Below are 15,099 nucleotides of genomic sequence, written 5' to 3'. Positions count from 1 at the left end.
ATATGTCCTGGTTTGATACTGATAACTGAAGATGCAGTCTTTCCAGCTGTGTGACAGTGACAATGTAGGCTACTGTGCATGAGTGTTTGCGGAGATTTTACAGATGAAGAAAAAAACATTTGATTTTTTTAGACAATTGCAAAATTCCAACGACAGAGATAAGAGATGAGAAACCATGTTTAAAAAATTCTCTACACCACAGCATTTCTGATTACTGAAAATTACTGTGATTAGGATCAATATTATCTGCAGGGGAAACTTCGGTACATCCCCTTCATAGTGAGCTCAGGAAGATAAGCATGCTGTGCTAGAACAATAATGTCTAAGACCGTAAATGTAGGTGTTGTTACTGGCTCTTAGACCAAAAGACTGATATTTACTGTTTGATATTTGATCATTTTACATGATTTTTCACTTGCAGGATATGTAGAGTCACAAAAACTGAGTAAATGAAAGCAATTAGCCTAATATGCATTTACATAGAACACTAATACTTAATTCACAAAACAGTAGTTTAGACTAGCTAAAGTGTGGGACATTTTATAAGGTAGCAGACAGTTCAGTTCAGTACCACTGTGGTATTTTTTTTTTAAATCATATTTGAGAGTTCTGTCTATCAGCGCATGAGCCTAATAGTAAAAAAGAAAAAAATTGAAGATGGATTTAGTTTTGGGGAAGTCCAATGACCATGTGCACTAGAGACATGGTCTCTCTCATGACGCCTCTGTCTGAACCACTGAAACTCTAGAAAAATGATGGATCATTACTCCAGTGCATGACGGCTGTCACTCCTGAAAGAAGCACATCACATGATAATCATAATAAAGTATTCTAAATGAAGTCTGGAAAATGACTCACATATGCTGCTTTCCCTCTCATAAAAGCTCTAGTTCCTCTGAAATCCTCTTTCACCTCCCCCAAAAGGCCACTTCCTCTGATAAAATGTATCTATTAAGGACATCTACAGCTCTTCACGTATGTGCTCTTTTCTGACGCCTATGCTGCTGTGTGGTGTGGTTTGTATTTTTCCAATTAAAATAAAAAATTATTATTCAATAAACCCCATACAAAATACATCATTCTTTAGCCTAACATGTTTGTTTTTCCCCTTCATCTGTTATACCACTTATACATGACCTTTACAGTGTTATTTTATTTATATATTTTACTTTATATTTATATATTAGTGCAAGTTCTAACACGTATGCAAAAAAAGTAATAACATAGATATTTTAAAAGAGTATTTGTCCCTTTATTTCATGTCACAGGTTTAATCAGGATTTCAGCTTTCAGAAGTCAAAGTTCAGAGGAATAAGAAGCTTTTCAATGTGCATGAAGGTGATTTTCTCATATTGAAGAGATTGAAATAATTTATCATTAAATATTTTTCACTTATTTAATGTTACAACATTTAATCTTTGTCTGAAAGATTTATACCAAAAATTTGACAATAGATGATATTTGTTTTAGTATGATCAGTGAGGCTTGACACCAACTTTCATGAGAATGTTTCTGGATTACAACCATCTCTTGATTCATGAAATGTAGTGAAATAAACAAGTCAAGTTGTCCTTTATGATTAAGGAATAGTCGATAAAATTACTAATGTTAAGAAATTCCACCAGCTTTTCTGTGAAAAGGAACATTTCCTCTTTAAATATAAACTCTCATGCATGCAAGTGAAAAGTTTTGGCAAACTCAAGAACATTAGATCTTGTCAAATACAAAGTTATTTGATGAAACTCTAGATGGCGCATGCTGAGGTCCTCTATAGGGAACAGCTGATTGGTTCCTGCTGTATCAGTGGCCAATGAGCTCAACCTTCAAATACTTGGTCAGCATTTGCAGCCAGCTTCCAGAAATCCTCCACCTTCCCCAGCTCCACCTGTATAGATCTGCTATGGGTAATTCATGTATGATATATTGTACAGCTGCAGCATGTCTTACTTGCTCACAGCAGTGTGTTGTGTGTGTATTGGCAGTAGAACGTCCTGTACTTGCTCTACATCAGCAGCAGCGAAGCAGATCTATTCCACCAAGACCGAACATATCAACATTGTAATATACCATGCTAAACACTTTTCTCTACTAAGAAACAACATTATTCTCTACTAGGAATCTAGGCAATTATTAAGCTATTATCATTGAGGTAAAATGGTTAGCATGTGGTTTCTTTGCCTAGGTGGTGTGAAACTATGTACTGTCTGTGTTATAGCATTTACATATAGGTGGTTTCTTAGAAGGGAACAGTGATTTATGTGAATGCATCCTTCACAGATGATGCCATCGCCTGCAGCGCAAATGCTTCTAAAGGTCAGGTCTGCTGTAGCTGGTTATTAAGTATGTTTCGAGAGCTTGGAGCCAGAGGGGCGTAAGTGGCTTTTGACAAACTTTACAGGTCTGCTGTAGCTGGTTATAAAGTCTGTTTGTTCACGCAATCACACAGAGGAACAACACGTAAGACACTAACTTGAACAGACAAGACTTTTAATAAAAGTCAAAGACTGATATGTGTACATAAATATGGCACTTATCATAATGAGATACAGCATAAAAAGCAAAGACATACTTAAATGAGCAACGAGCACATTAAGATCTGATATGCCACTAAATGAAACAATGGCAAAAAATTGCCTACTCAATATTGCAGACTCCCTTTTTAAAATCTATTCTAAACAGCTTCAATACAAACAAACAGAGGCACCAAAAGTTCCATGAGAGTCTTATTTGTGCATGTTTCATGCTTTTGGCATTTACCTTTGAGAACTTACACTGCTGATGATTGCATGCTTTATGACATTTTATAAGTTAGCACTTATTAAAATGGGAAAATACACCAAAGGGTGCGTACTCTTCTACCTTTCTGGTAGTTCTGCTTAACAAGCGTCAGTTACGGCACATGGTGCCAACACGTTCAACCTACACGGTACTGCAGTCCATGCAGAACCACAAATAATAACACTTCAAACTCAAAAAAAATGTTTACCAAATAAAAACCTCATGCCATCATTAAATAAGATCTAATCTTTCGTGAAAATAATGACAAGGCTGATACTGAGAACTACAGCAAAAGGGTAAAAACCCTTTAAATACAACTAATAGTGTATTCACCATAGTTATATGTCAAATGACAATATTAAAAATACAACAGAAATAAATCTTGGCTTGAATTGAGTCCATTTCATGACAAAGATTAAATAACTATTAAAATATCATTGTACTTTTAAGCTGTGCAGACATTAAAATGAAAATTTCATTTCAAAACATCCGGAACGGCATGACAATTTTTTGATAGTCAATTAATTTTCTGTCTTTTCTGAAAGCGAAACGCTGCATGACTTGACAAAAACACGTGAGATTTCACTGTGGCTGGAGCTACACTGCATTACATGACAAACTGGGACGAAATGACGTGTTGAGGTTGAGGTTGAGATCTTGGTGTAGCACACTCGGTGCATGAATCTTTGTCTTATTATCTAGTCTTTCAACAAAAATCATAAAGCCCCATCCTGAGACTGAAGGGTCAAAATCTCTGCTGCCAGTCTTTGTGGGTCCAGGAGAAATGGGAACATGTCCATGGCCCTGTCCACCAAACGTGCATTGAAAATTGCAAGTAATTTCTTCCTCACCTGCTCCCGTTCGGACCACTGAGGACTGTGATTGGAAGGGGACCAGTGTCCATGTCCTCTCTCTGGCTGCATGGCATTGTGGGATGCCGGAGGATAGCCATTATAATGGTCGGACCAGTAGCCCTGGTGGGGAGGAGGCCCTCTGCTGTGTGGAAATGAATACTGGGACATGTTGGCGGGAGGGTAAATTGGACCTCCGCCGTAGGAGTGATAGCGGGGTTGACCGTAACCCGGGTTTGGTGAGCTCCTGTGGTGCTGACCGGCTCCACCAGCGCTCAGGGATTGGTAGGAACAGCAACTGCAGGGTTGGCTATTGGCCGGAACGTAGTGATGCCGTCCATTGCTGGATGGTTTGGACTTCCTTTGGTCGCAGTAGCGATCACAATGGGGAGCTTCATGAGAATGACATTCGTAAGAACCCAAGCCAGAATCCATACACTCCTGAGTTCCGTTGGGAAAAGAATCCAGGCTTGTTGGCGAATGCCGACGTTCTTTTTTCGAAGGAAACTTCCTTTGCGTTAGCTGGGGGGCTCCTTTAATGACAATGACATTTTCACTGGCGTAACTCTTCTTGAGAGATCCGCACACGTCGAGGGACAGTTTCTGTTCCATAACTTCATCCAGAGACGGACTCGGACTGGAAAGCGGCTGAGGTTTGTGCGGTGTGGATGAATTTTTGGCTTTCTCCCGGAGCTCATCGGCCAGGGCGCGCTGGGATTGCTTGGTTCGCTCCGGATGATGGAACTTACACTTGATTCCGTAAGTGCACTTCTTTCCTGCATTGAAAATGGGAGAGTTTAATTCTTGTTCACAAATAATCAAATCAAATAAATGCAGCCTTGGTGAGCATAACTTCAAATACATCTTAATGACTTTTGAATAGCAGTGTATATTGTTTATCAATTTCTTGGATCTGGATTATCCCTTTCTATCTGGGCTATAGAAAATACAAATGCCACACCCTGATAATTACACCAACATGTCACCACAAGGCCACGTGAACACACCAGTGATAGTACAGTGTCAATCATTCAAGTCAGAAGAAAAGAAATTCTCACCATAAGGACAGGGCTGTTTCTTAGGTATACGAGGAGTCTTTCTCAGAAAGTTGTCGAGGGTGGGTCCATGTCTTCCCAAAGGGTCATCTGGAGGCATAAACCTACCCCAAAAAAAAAAAAAAAAGTGGATTTACTCAAATTGGAATTAATTAGCAGCAGGGCATTTATCAAACAGCTTGACATATGCTGCAATGACCAAAATGCAACAGTACTTACTTGTCATTGACGAACGAGTACATCAGAAGCCTCTCCTCTATAAAACGCTTCCACTCAGGACGTTCTCCTTGCAGATCTCGGTAAGTGTCATTGGATACAATGATGCCGTCGGATTCATACGCCAGCTTCACGATAAAACGGTCATCATAGCAAACCACCCGTTTTCCAGCCACCCTTCTGGATGGTGTGAACACCAAGAGCTTCCTCCGTTCTAATTCCCGCAGAATGTGCTGATCTGAAGAAAAATATTCATGAAATTTGAAATGAGTGTTGACGCGTTTTGCAATTGTGTCACAATTAGGGCCGTCATTTTGATGCTTTAACTTAGTACAATTATATCTAATTGGACCAATAATAAAATTAACATATTAAGTCATGCACCCTCACCTGTATATACATTTTGTAATAAGAAATTGGAGCATTTTAAACTTGAAGTAACATCTAAATCATGTTTGCACTTTTTAAAATCAAATGTCTTTAAAAAAATGTTTTAAACTACTTTTACCTTGATTAAAAATCCAGCTCTTATGGTGCAAAATGCTGAAGAAAAAACTGTAAGAAACATATGCATTGGCTAGATGCATATGTCTCATGCATATATATACAGAGCAGGTATTTGAAAAATAGCAATGTTTTTTTTATTATATATTATTGTGAACCTCGGACACATTAAAAAACTTGATTGTAAAATGAATTTCTGTGAAATGTAAGCCAGTGATAGGTTTACAGTATGTGTGCATGATATGGAAATAAAATAAACAATATACTGACTTCTAAAATCACTTTTTGCAATATAAACTTAATGTTTTTTGTCTATCAAAATAATATCCTCAGCAAATATTAATATTTGATTGACATGAGATTAACAGCATATCATGTTATTAGTTTGACATATTGATATTTACAAATGAGATTAACACCATATCATTAAATTAGTTTGACATAATGTTATTGATTTACAGCCAATTTTGGAACACACTGTGTCTGTTCTGTTAAAACTAAACAAGTCTTATTGGTATTCAATTATACTTTTGGACCAGCAAGAACAAACACCCCAGGGAGAAAGATTCTTGGCATCTTAAATTGCTTGTGATTTCCATTGGACACATGCCCATTTACACAATGACAGTTTATTTCAAAGGAAGCAGGAATTCAAACATATTTATGCCATGTTTGCATAGTGAAATGGCAACAGTTGAGACAAATCAACACGGTTTTATTACTACATGGTATTATTACTACAACCACAAAGTTGCATTATTTCCCTCTAGCTAGGTCAAACTTCTTGAGGGACTGGCAAACATGCAGATCAAACAGGCTGGTACACTGGTAGAAAAGCAGCAGTCGCGTTATTACACTGCTCTTCTGCGGCCTTCTTTGTTTTACGAGGAAGTAACGAAAGTTTTAAAAACCCAAGGTACTTGCCAATATATCTGATGACATACTTCATTCAGTCAACTACACAAATGAAATTATTTTAGGGTTTTCCCATACTTCCAGTTATAATTTGACACCTGAGTTTGATTGGGTTTAAAACCAGAAACAAAAAAACAGAACTGCATTTCTAGTGCTCCATGTAAACATCAATCATACATAATATACTATCTATTGACATCATCTGTTGCCTCTTTGTTTGGCCATTTGGTTGCTATGAGGAAACAGACACTGCTGATGGGAATGTCCTTTTGGACAGCAGGAATTGTTCCGGACACCAGGTGCATTCCCTTTTCCTCACCTGTAATGGGTACATCAGGTCGCGGCTGTTCTTTTCTCCAGGAAGGCACAAACACTGTGATGTCAATATGACCCCGCTCCAGGAAAAAGTTCACTGCCAGCTGAATTCCCAGACAGGAGAAAACTTCCTTGTTCCCGTGGCTAAGAAACAGTTTTTAGAAATTAGGTTTGAATTTGCATAATACAATTTTATCACATGTTGTACAGACATTAATTCATTTGGCAGGCACTTTCATCCAAAGCTACTTACAAGCAAGGAATATCAAAAGCATTTTATCATATTAAACTTTTCAAATTTAAAGTGATTTTAGAGCAAATCAACGACATAAGCGACACACATTATGAGATCTCCTGAAGAAAGCAGTAAGATATCAGTTCATTTTCTTTCCTTACCAGTTGAGCTAAGGGGAATGTTAAAGTTCATTAAAATAAATGTTGTTATACTTCCTTCTAGACAGTGGCAGACAATAGGGCGGTGATGTACAATCCAGATACATCACAAAATAAAAGCAACTAAATACAGCACCACAAAAGTGGTGCAAGTGTTATTTGTTTAAAATAGACACAATTAGATGAACAGGTACATTTTAATTTAAATCCAAACTGAAAATCAACAGAAGTGGGTGTGTGAAAAGTGAAAACTGTCTGTTTCAACGAGGTAATTAAAAGTGTCTGATTTATAGGAACAAAAATAGCACAAAGGTGGGCAGAGCTATCCAATCAGACGACGTGTTGCAATGCTGTCGGGCCTGTTCGTTTTCACAGCGTACTTTTCACAGACATTCTCCTTCAGGATAGAAAGAAGGAAGGGAGGGGACTGGAAACGCCACTGATTTGCATATAAGATTATTTGCATACTGGAGTGATGACAGCTACAGGAGCCTGCAGGGGCAAATCTGGGCTCTACCTGCAACTGCAGGTGAAATACAAAGGGAAGGGAGGATTTTAAAAGGTCTTAAAGCACGCAGAGGGTGTAAAATGCTTTGAAAGATCACAAGAAAACTGTGAATTCGCTTTGGAAACATATGATTTAACTTCTCCAAATAACTTCCTAATTTTCTGGTCTGACATTTGGAATGAATTACTCATTACGACAAATCCCACGCAAAGAATTTGTTGAGAAAAATACTATGATTTGGAGTGTCCAAATACCATTCAGTCTGTCCAATAAGGATTATCTGTTTTCCATTACATGATTGCCAAAAACATATACGTGCTCAAATAAGCGTTCAGTCATGACTCATTAAGTTGCCCTTCACATGAGCACAAATACACCTCTGTATTCACAAAAACAGAAGGAAATGGACTTGATTTGCACATTTTTAGGAATGTGTGTGAGGAAACACTGGGTTTTATTAAACTGTGACAATTACTGCATGATTGTAAAAAAACAATACTACAGCACAAAGGATAAAAATGTCTCAATATCGTTCCCTTAATTTGTAAACACTATTCATCTATTTTACAGTAAACAATAATGATGTAATGAACATCACACTAAAAACAAATGGTTCTTCGGCGGTTCTTTGCGGTGGTTAAGGTGCTATATAGCACCACTACCATTTAAAGAACCTGTTAAGCCCAGTTTGGTTCTTCAGCGGTTCTTTAGCGGTTCTTTGGGGTGGTTAAGGTGCTATATGGCACCTCTTATGGTTCTACATAGCACCATTTGACAAAGGTAGGTGCTATATGGCACTTAAAGTGGTTCCCCTATGATTACAAGCCAATGAACCACTTTTAGTGCTATTTAGCACCATTTTTGTTTAGAGTGATTCCTTGATTCTTCAATCGTAATAATTATTTGCAAAGCCAACTATAATTAAGACAAAAAGTGTGGCACTATTAAAACGTTAGACCAACAGGGCAACTTTTTGCTAAACCATTTTTGATTTTCCGTTTGGTGATGCTATAAATGGCAAATAAATTGCACACTTCAAATTATTTAAAAAAAATTTAAAAGCGAAAGCAGCCTTAAATAGAACAATATGTACTAGTTCTAGGAAAACTGTTATCTAGTGATTTTTAACATTTCAAATGTCCTGTTAAACATTTGATACAAAGGAAAAGGTCGTCAAAATTAATATTGCCTTTAAATTTACTGTAAATAGTAATAGCAAAGGGATGGAAGATGTAGTGTCATTGAAAGCATGTCATGTGTACAGTAAACTCACCTCATGGCTACATTAGACCCATCAATGACTATAGGTCTGAGTGCGTCCTCATCCTCTATCAGCTGTTCCGGAGCACTTGACACTGCCAGAGCACTTTGATTTTGGGTCTTACTGGAACCATCCCCACGTGGAACCAGCACCGGGGAGGCTGTAGATTCCTCTCTCTCTTCAGATTCCCCAGCAGCCTGTATCAGCTCCCCCAGAACCCTGTTGGTGTCTGCGCTGAGGCCGAGTTTCAGGAAAGCGGCGCGGACCTGCGTTTGGGAAAACCCCAGCTTGAGGAACAGGTCGAGCTGGGTCTGAAAGTCAGACCCCAGTTCTGAGGATTCATCTGGAGTCGGGCTGGGCCGAGCCGGGTCCATTCTAATGTCACAGAAAACGGGAGGGCTGTACAGAGACGTAGGTGCGGTTACCCATGCGTTGGTGGCGTTTGCGTCAGATTTGTGTGATCCTATGCTGTGCGACCAAAGGGAATCCAAATACAATTGTAACGTGGGGATGGTGCCGATTTCAGCACTCATCTCTTCATCTGGAAAAACGTCCTCGTCAGTCTCGCCTGTTTACAGAAAGCGCAATGTTAGAGATAAGATAAATGAAGCATTTATGGTGAATTCAGATATTTATTTAGAACCTGAGATGACAACATTTCTAATAATCTAAAACTAAGGTATCATCTACAGATCACATGGCAGTACTATGTGACAATCAGACTTATATTTCAAACATTTATGAATCTAATAAGGAATCTTAAACCAATTAAAAATGACTATAATAGCTACAATTCTGATATGGTTAAAATAAAGACAAACATTTAATTCCAAAGAAATACATCTTTTTTTAAATAAACAATATTTTATTAAAATTAGTTAGTTCTATAAATTGTTAGTGTATATATATTACAACTTATAAAATGTATAAATATTTATAAATAATTATAAATATGTATTAAATCAATGACATCTAGAAGCAAACAAGCTATAAAAATCAATGTATGAAACTGTTACTGTACCTTTTGAACAAGAAATGTCATCTTCAGACGTGAAACTTTAGGTTTCACAGCCATTTTAAAAACAGTAGGTTTTCTAAACTCATCTAGTCTTATATATTTTCACTACAACACCGACATCACATTATTTCATAGTTTTAATTCTCTTTATTTGAGGCGCGTTCCCGCATTCCAACACACGGACGCGCTCTATCCCCCTTTTTAACCTCATCACTTTGTTTACAAAAGTTTTAAAGTTTATTTCTACATACTACTTGACAAAATAAGTAGCCATTAAACAGTTCGCTATCGGAAATGTCAATGACAACTATTAGGAAAGCCAAATTACCGACTCTATCGTTTAGTGTACTTACATGTACAGATAAACAAGTTACAACAGTTACAAGCAAAACAAAAGTCATACGAACCTTTACTTTATCTGTTCTCTGTGTTTTGAGCTGCTGTCTAGAGGTAATTCAGTTAATATGTTCATAAGTTTCGCTCCTGATGAACTCAAAGCAGTAAACTGCTGAAGAGAGTTTCGACACACCTTTATGTTAGAAAACGCAAAACCAGGAAGTAAGTCACGCACGTGTTGACGTCACGGAGGCCTTTGGATTTTACCAGACAGTTCTCTTTTTCCTCCATTAAGAATAATAGTGTTTACTGGTATATTTTTTTATCCAGTCCATATTAAATTGATAAATATTACCCTTGAAATTATATCTTATAAACAGATTTATTTGTGATATTGATATATTTTGTACATTTTGTGGTTTATATGCAGGAACATTCTTTCATTTATTTTTAGAGTTGTCCTCATTCGGCTTGTTTTTGGTTAGATTTCTGTTCATTTATTAAGGGCCCTATCATGGCCAGATGTCAACTGTGTTTTGGAAAAGTTTTATTCATATTTTATTTTCCCACTCATGACAAATCTTATCATAAGGAATATCTTTTAAATAACATGTTACTTCTAATAGCTAAATGTTGTATATAATGGTGAAATAAGCCTTTGTTTTTAAAGGCGGTAGTTATTTAAAAACAATAAAAACTTTGAAAAATAGGAAGCTGTAAAATGTGTTAATATTTGTACAAAAAAAACAAAAAAAACAAACAAAATAGTGATCTGTGCTCCTTGTGAATTTAATTTCATAGAGATACATATGACAAATCTAAACCATGTTTTACACATTTTATGTCAATTGTAAAAATAGGCTATTTATTTTTTAAATGAAACCTCCTGTTAGAATCAAGTTTCACATGTCACATGATAACTGATGTCATGAGAACTTTAAGTTCCACTTTTTATTTCCACAAAACCTCAGAACCCATAAACCAATACAATGATCTGAAGAAACTATAGCCTAAAAACATCAATAACTATCTTCATTTAAACTCAATAGTCTTACTAATAATTAAGATAACAGTATAGGCCTAGTATGTGATGTTATTATTGTATTTTTTTTTTTTTTTTTTTTTTTTTTTTTTTTTTTGGGAGTATGATTCTTTAAATTAACCTTTTAAGCAAATGGTCTACATTTGTGAATTTTAATTCCCCTAGAATATATAAATATACACACACACACACACACACACACACACACACACACACACACATGACAGTGAGAAGTGAGTGTGTAATTCCTGGTGCTTTTGTAAATTCTCGTTATTACTCTGTAGGTTATTATTTCCTCAAAACCAGCAAAGTACTACATATCACATTTGGTTGATGTTATCTTCAGGTCAAGGAATAAAAATGTCAAGAGAATAACTGTTACAGAATCATGAACATTTTGGTATGTGTTAAAAGTAATTTCCTTTGTGGTTTGCAAAAAAAGGGAAGGCCCTAAGTGCACACTCACTCAGACCACAGCTGCATAGATTGCAGAGGCTCCTCTCACGCCTCCACCACAAAGCAAGAATATTTTCTTGACAAGCAAACAATGAATGACAAAATACTGTGATGTATTGTTTATTTGTGTATTTTATTTAACTGACAGGATGTGTTGCTGCTTATGATACACATGCTGTAGTTTGTAGAGATCAAATTGTGGAAGTGTTCAACATTTAAGTGGTGATTGTTTATTCTAAAACTAAGATTCCCCTTATAATGTTTAAAGTAAAGGAGATGGTTTGGGTCTTGCATGATGAACTTTGTGGCATTTTACCTTTTTAATAATTTTTTTTCTGAATATGGTAGTTGTCGCAAGATGTTCATCATGTAGTGAATGAGATTCATCCTCTGATGGAGAATGTTTGGCATCTTCTGCTGGATGCTCGTCTCCTGTAGATTCTCCTCCTGGAGCTGCTGGAGCTGGATGCTCGTCTTCTGTAGATTCTCCTCCTGGAGCTGCTGGAGCTGGATGCTCGCCTTCTGTAGATTCTCCTCCTGGAGCTGCTGGAGCTGGATGCTCGTCTTCTGTAGATTCTCCTCCTGGAGCTGCTGGAGCTGGATGCTCGTCTTCTGTAGATTCTCCTCCTGGAGCTGCTGGAGCTGGATGCTCGTCTTCTGTAGATTCTCCTCCTGGAGCTGCTGGAGCTGGATGCTCGTCTTCTGTAGATTCTCCTCCTGGAGCTGCTGGAGCTGGATGCTCGTCTTCTGTAGATTCTCCTCCTGGAGCTGCTGGAGCTGGATGCTCGTCTTCTGTAGATTCTCCTCCTGGAGCTGCTGGAGCTGGATGCTCGTCTTCTGTAGATTCTCCTCCTGGAGCTGCTGGAGCTGGATGCTCGTCTCCTGTAGATTCTCCTGCTGGAGCTGCTGGAGCTGGATGCTCGTCTCCAGTAGATTCTCCTCCTGGAGCTGCTGGAGCTGGATGCTCGTCTTCTGTAGATTCTCCTCCTGGAGCTGCTGGAGCTGGATGCTCGTCTCCTGTAGATTCTCCTCCTGGAGCTGCTGGAGCTGGATGCTCGTCTCCTGTAGATTCTCCTCCTGGAGCTGCTGGAGCTGGATGCTCGTCTCCTGTAGATTCTCCTCCTGGAGCTGCTGGAGCTGGATGCTCGTCTTCTGTAGATTCTCCTGCTGGAGCTGCTGGAGCTGGATGCTCGTCTTCTGTAGATTCTCCTCCTGGAGCTGCTGGAGCTGGATGCTCGTCTTCTGTAGATTCTCCTCCTGGAGCTGCTGGAGCTGGATGCTCGTCTTCTGTAGATTCTCCTCCTGGAGCTGCTGGAGCTGGATGCTCGTCTTCTGTAGATTCTCCTCCTGGAGCTGCTGGAGCTGGATGCTCGTCTCCTGTAGATTCTCCTGCTGGAGCTGCTGGAGCTGGATGCTCGTCTCCAGTAGATTCTCCTCCTGGAGCTGCTGGAGCTGGATGCTCGTCTTCTGTAGATTCTCCTCCTGGAGCTGCTGGAGCTGGATGCTCGTCTCCTGTAGATTCTCCTCCTGGAGCTGCTGGAGCTGGATGCTCGTCTCCTGTAGATTCTCCTCCTGGAGCTGCTGGAGCTGGATGCTCGTCTCCTGTAGATTCTCCTCCTGGAGCTGCTGGAGCTGGATGCTCGTCTTCTGTAGATTCTCCTGCTGGAGCTGCTGGAGCTGGATGCTCGTCTTCTGTAGATTCTCCTCCTGGAGCTGCTGGAGCTGGATGCTCGTCTTCTGTAGATTCTCCTCCTGGAGCTGCTGGAGCTGGATGCTCGTCTCCTGTAGATTCTCCTCCTGGAGCTGCTGGAGCTGGATGCTCGTCTCCTGTAGATTCTCCTCCTGGAGCTGCTGGAGCTGGATGCTCGTCTCCTGTAGATTCTCCTCCTGGAGCTGCTGGAGCTGGATGCTCCTCTCCTGTGGACTGAGATTCTTCTTGTTGAGAAGGATGTTCCTCGTCTGAAGAGGATACTGCTGTTTCTTTTTCTTTCCCATCATTCTCAACAGAATCAGGTACAGCAACATCTTCATTGCTACTGCCACCAACTATATTTGACCCCTCTCCTAATTTGCCATTAAAATTGATGATTGTTTGGATGACTTTTGGACCAGGGAAGTCCATAGCAATTATACCTACACAGTGTGGTCTATTGGTGTCCCCCTTAAGATCAAGGAGATAATCATCAACTTGTTTATTCAGTATTTTTGCAACTTCTAGCGGTTCCTCGTTTTCTACTTTGGCCCCAGTGTATGTGAGCATCATCTCATGATCACACTTTTCTGAAGCTAACTTGATATTTTGTCTCATTTGTTTTTCTTTTGTATCCATGTTTGCATCCAATTCTGTTATATGAACAGGAAGTCCTAATTGTAATGTTGAACTCTGAATCAAGACTATCTTCCCTCTCACCTGTCCCATTGTTGGAATCTCTTTGTCTCTCCACAGAGGAAATTTACTTAAATATGTTGTGACTTCAGCAACAGCACCCTCATCTGGAGTCACTCTAAGCAACAGTGTCTCTTTCTTCTGTTTCACAAGAAATGCCAGCAGAGTTTTCACAACATAACGAAGGGTATCTGATTCCTGGACGCTTCCAGTCTTATCATTGATGCTGTTGGATGACACATGCAGTTCAAAAAATCGTATGCCTGCATCCAGTTGGTTATGCAGTCCCCATGCTTGAAACATTGGTTTGGATGTTTTCAAGCCTTTGTTGCTTTGGTGTGTTCCAGGGATTGATATAGCTGATAGAAGCTTGTTATCTTCTATGTACATCATCCACTCGTGATTGATATACTTGTAACTGAGGGTTTCAGAGATGCTGACATGTTTCATGCCCTCACACGCACAGATAGCCACCCTGCAGGTAAAAAAATATCAATTATAATACGCACAATGTGTCACTTATGTATTTTACTCACTTTAGATTAAATCAGTCTAAATGTTTTCATGTTTGTCATATGCATATTACTCATCACAATGGAACTTACACTATAAACACAGAGAGGTACTGAAAGTTTCCCATTATTCTTAGCTTCCTTCTGCAGGAATGTCTGCAAAAAATAAATGATACAATGATATAGATGAAAATCATGACATAGTTATATAAAGATTATAGGCTTGAACATTAGTCTGAATATTTCAAGAGAGCTAAAATCACTCATCACATTATTAAACATTGCTATTGTAAAACATGTGCAATCATAAAAAGCTAGTTTTGCCATTTTGACAGCAAAGATCACCTGTAAAACCCACACTTCAACAGTTCCACATGTTAAACGTGCAAGAGTTTACCCTGTTAAAAATAATCTGCATTTAGCCATCATGCCATCCTAACCACATGGAATTCATATTTAGGAATGTGTTACATAATGATTTTCAAACAACAACAAAATATATATATATACTTACAAAGTCATGTATAGAAACAAAGAATGTTTTTAGAATAGG

At 38.6% G+C, this 15,099-nt stretch overlaps 1 protein-coding gene across 2 annotated transcripts; it reads right to left on the bottom strand.

The window, feature by feature from the left end:
• Positions 1-2,470: 2,470 nt before the first annotated feature.
• Positions 2,471-10,361, bottom strand: zc3h12ab (zinc finger CCCH-type containing 12Ab). 2 transcript variants are annotated; one of them, XM_082185132.1, is made up of 6 exons: positions 10,222-10,361; positions 8,809-9,364; positions 6,639-6,778; positions 4,904-5,138; positions 4,688-4,788; positions 2,471-4,405 (listed from the first exon to the last, which is right to left on the bottom strand). In XM_082185132.1, exons 2-6 carry the CDS (start codon positions 9,327-9,329, stop codon positions 3,495-3,497), a joined length of 1,908 nt encoding a protein of 635 aa, XP_082041258.1. In that variant the 5' UTR covers positions 9,330-9,364; positions 10,222-10,361; the 3' UTR covers positions 2,471-3,494. The 2 variants fall into 2 exon arrangements, with proteins under 2 accessions (XP_082041258.1, XP_082041259.1); XM_082185133.1 differs by lacking the exon at positions 10,222-10,361 and adding an exon at positions 9,818-10,195.
• Positions 10,362-15,099: the final 4,738 nt, after the last annotated feature.

Source organism: Leuciscus leuciscus, assembly GCF_965113295.1.
Source record: "Leuciscus leuciscus genome assembly, chromosome: 12".
NCBI classification, from domain to species: domain Eukaryota; kingdom Metazoa; phylum Chordata; class Actinopteri; order Cypriniformes; family Leuciscidae; genus Leuciscus; species Leuciscus leuciscus.
The sequence above is the reverse complement of the archived record's forward strand: the minus strand, read 5'-3'. Positions and strand labels throughout refer to the sequence as shown.

Bases quoted from the DNA above. Each gene is read 5' to 3' on its own strand.
- zc3h12ab (XM_082185132.1), bottom strand. From the start codon at position 9,329: ATGAGTGCTGAAATCGGCACCATCCCCACGTTACAATTGTATTTGGAT. The intron at 5,139-6,638 runs GTGAGGAAAAGG...ATTTTTCTTCAG, and splicing joins ACCTGATGTACCCATTACAG to ATCAGCACATTCTGCGGGAA. The intron at 4,789-4,903 runs GTAAGTACTGTT...TTTTTGGGGTAG, and splicing joins TACTCGTTCGTCAATGACAA to GTTTATGCCTCCAGATGACC.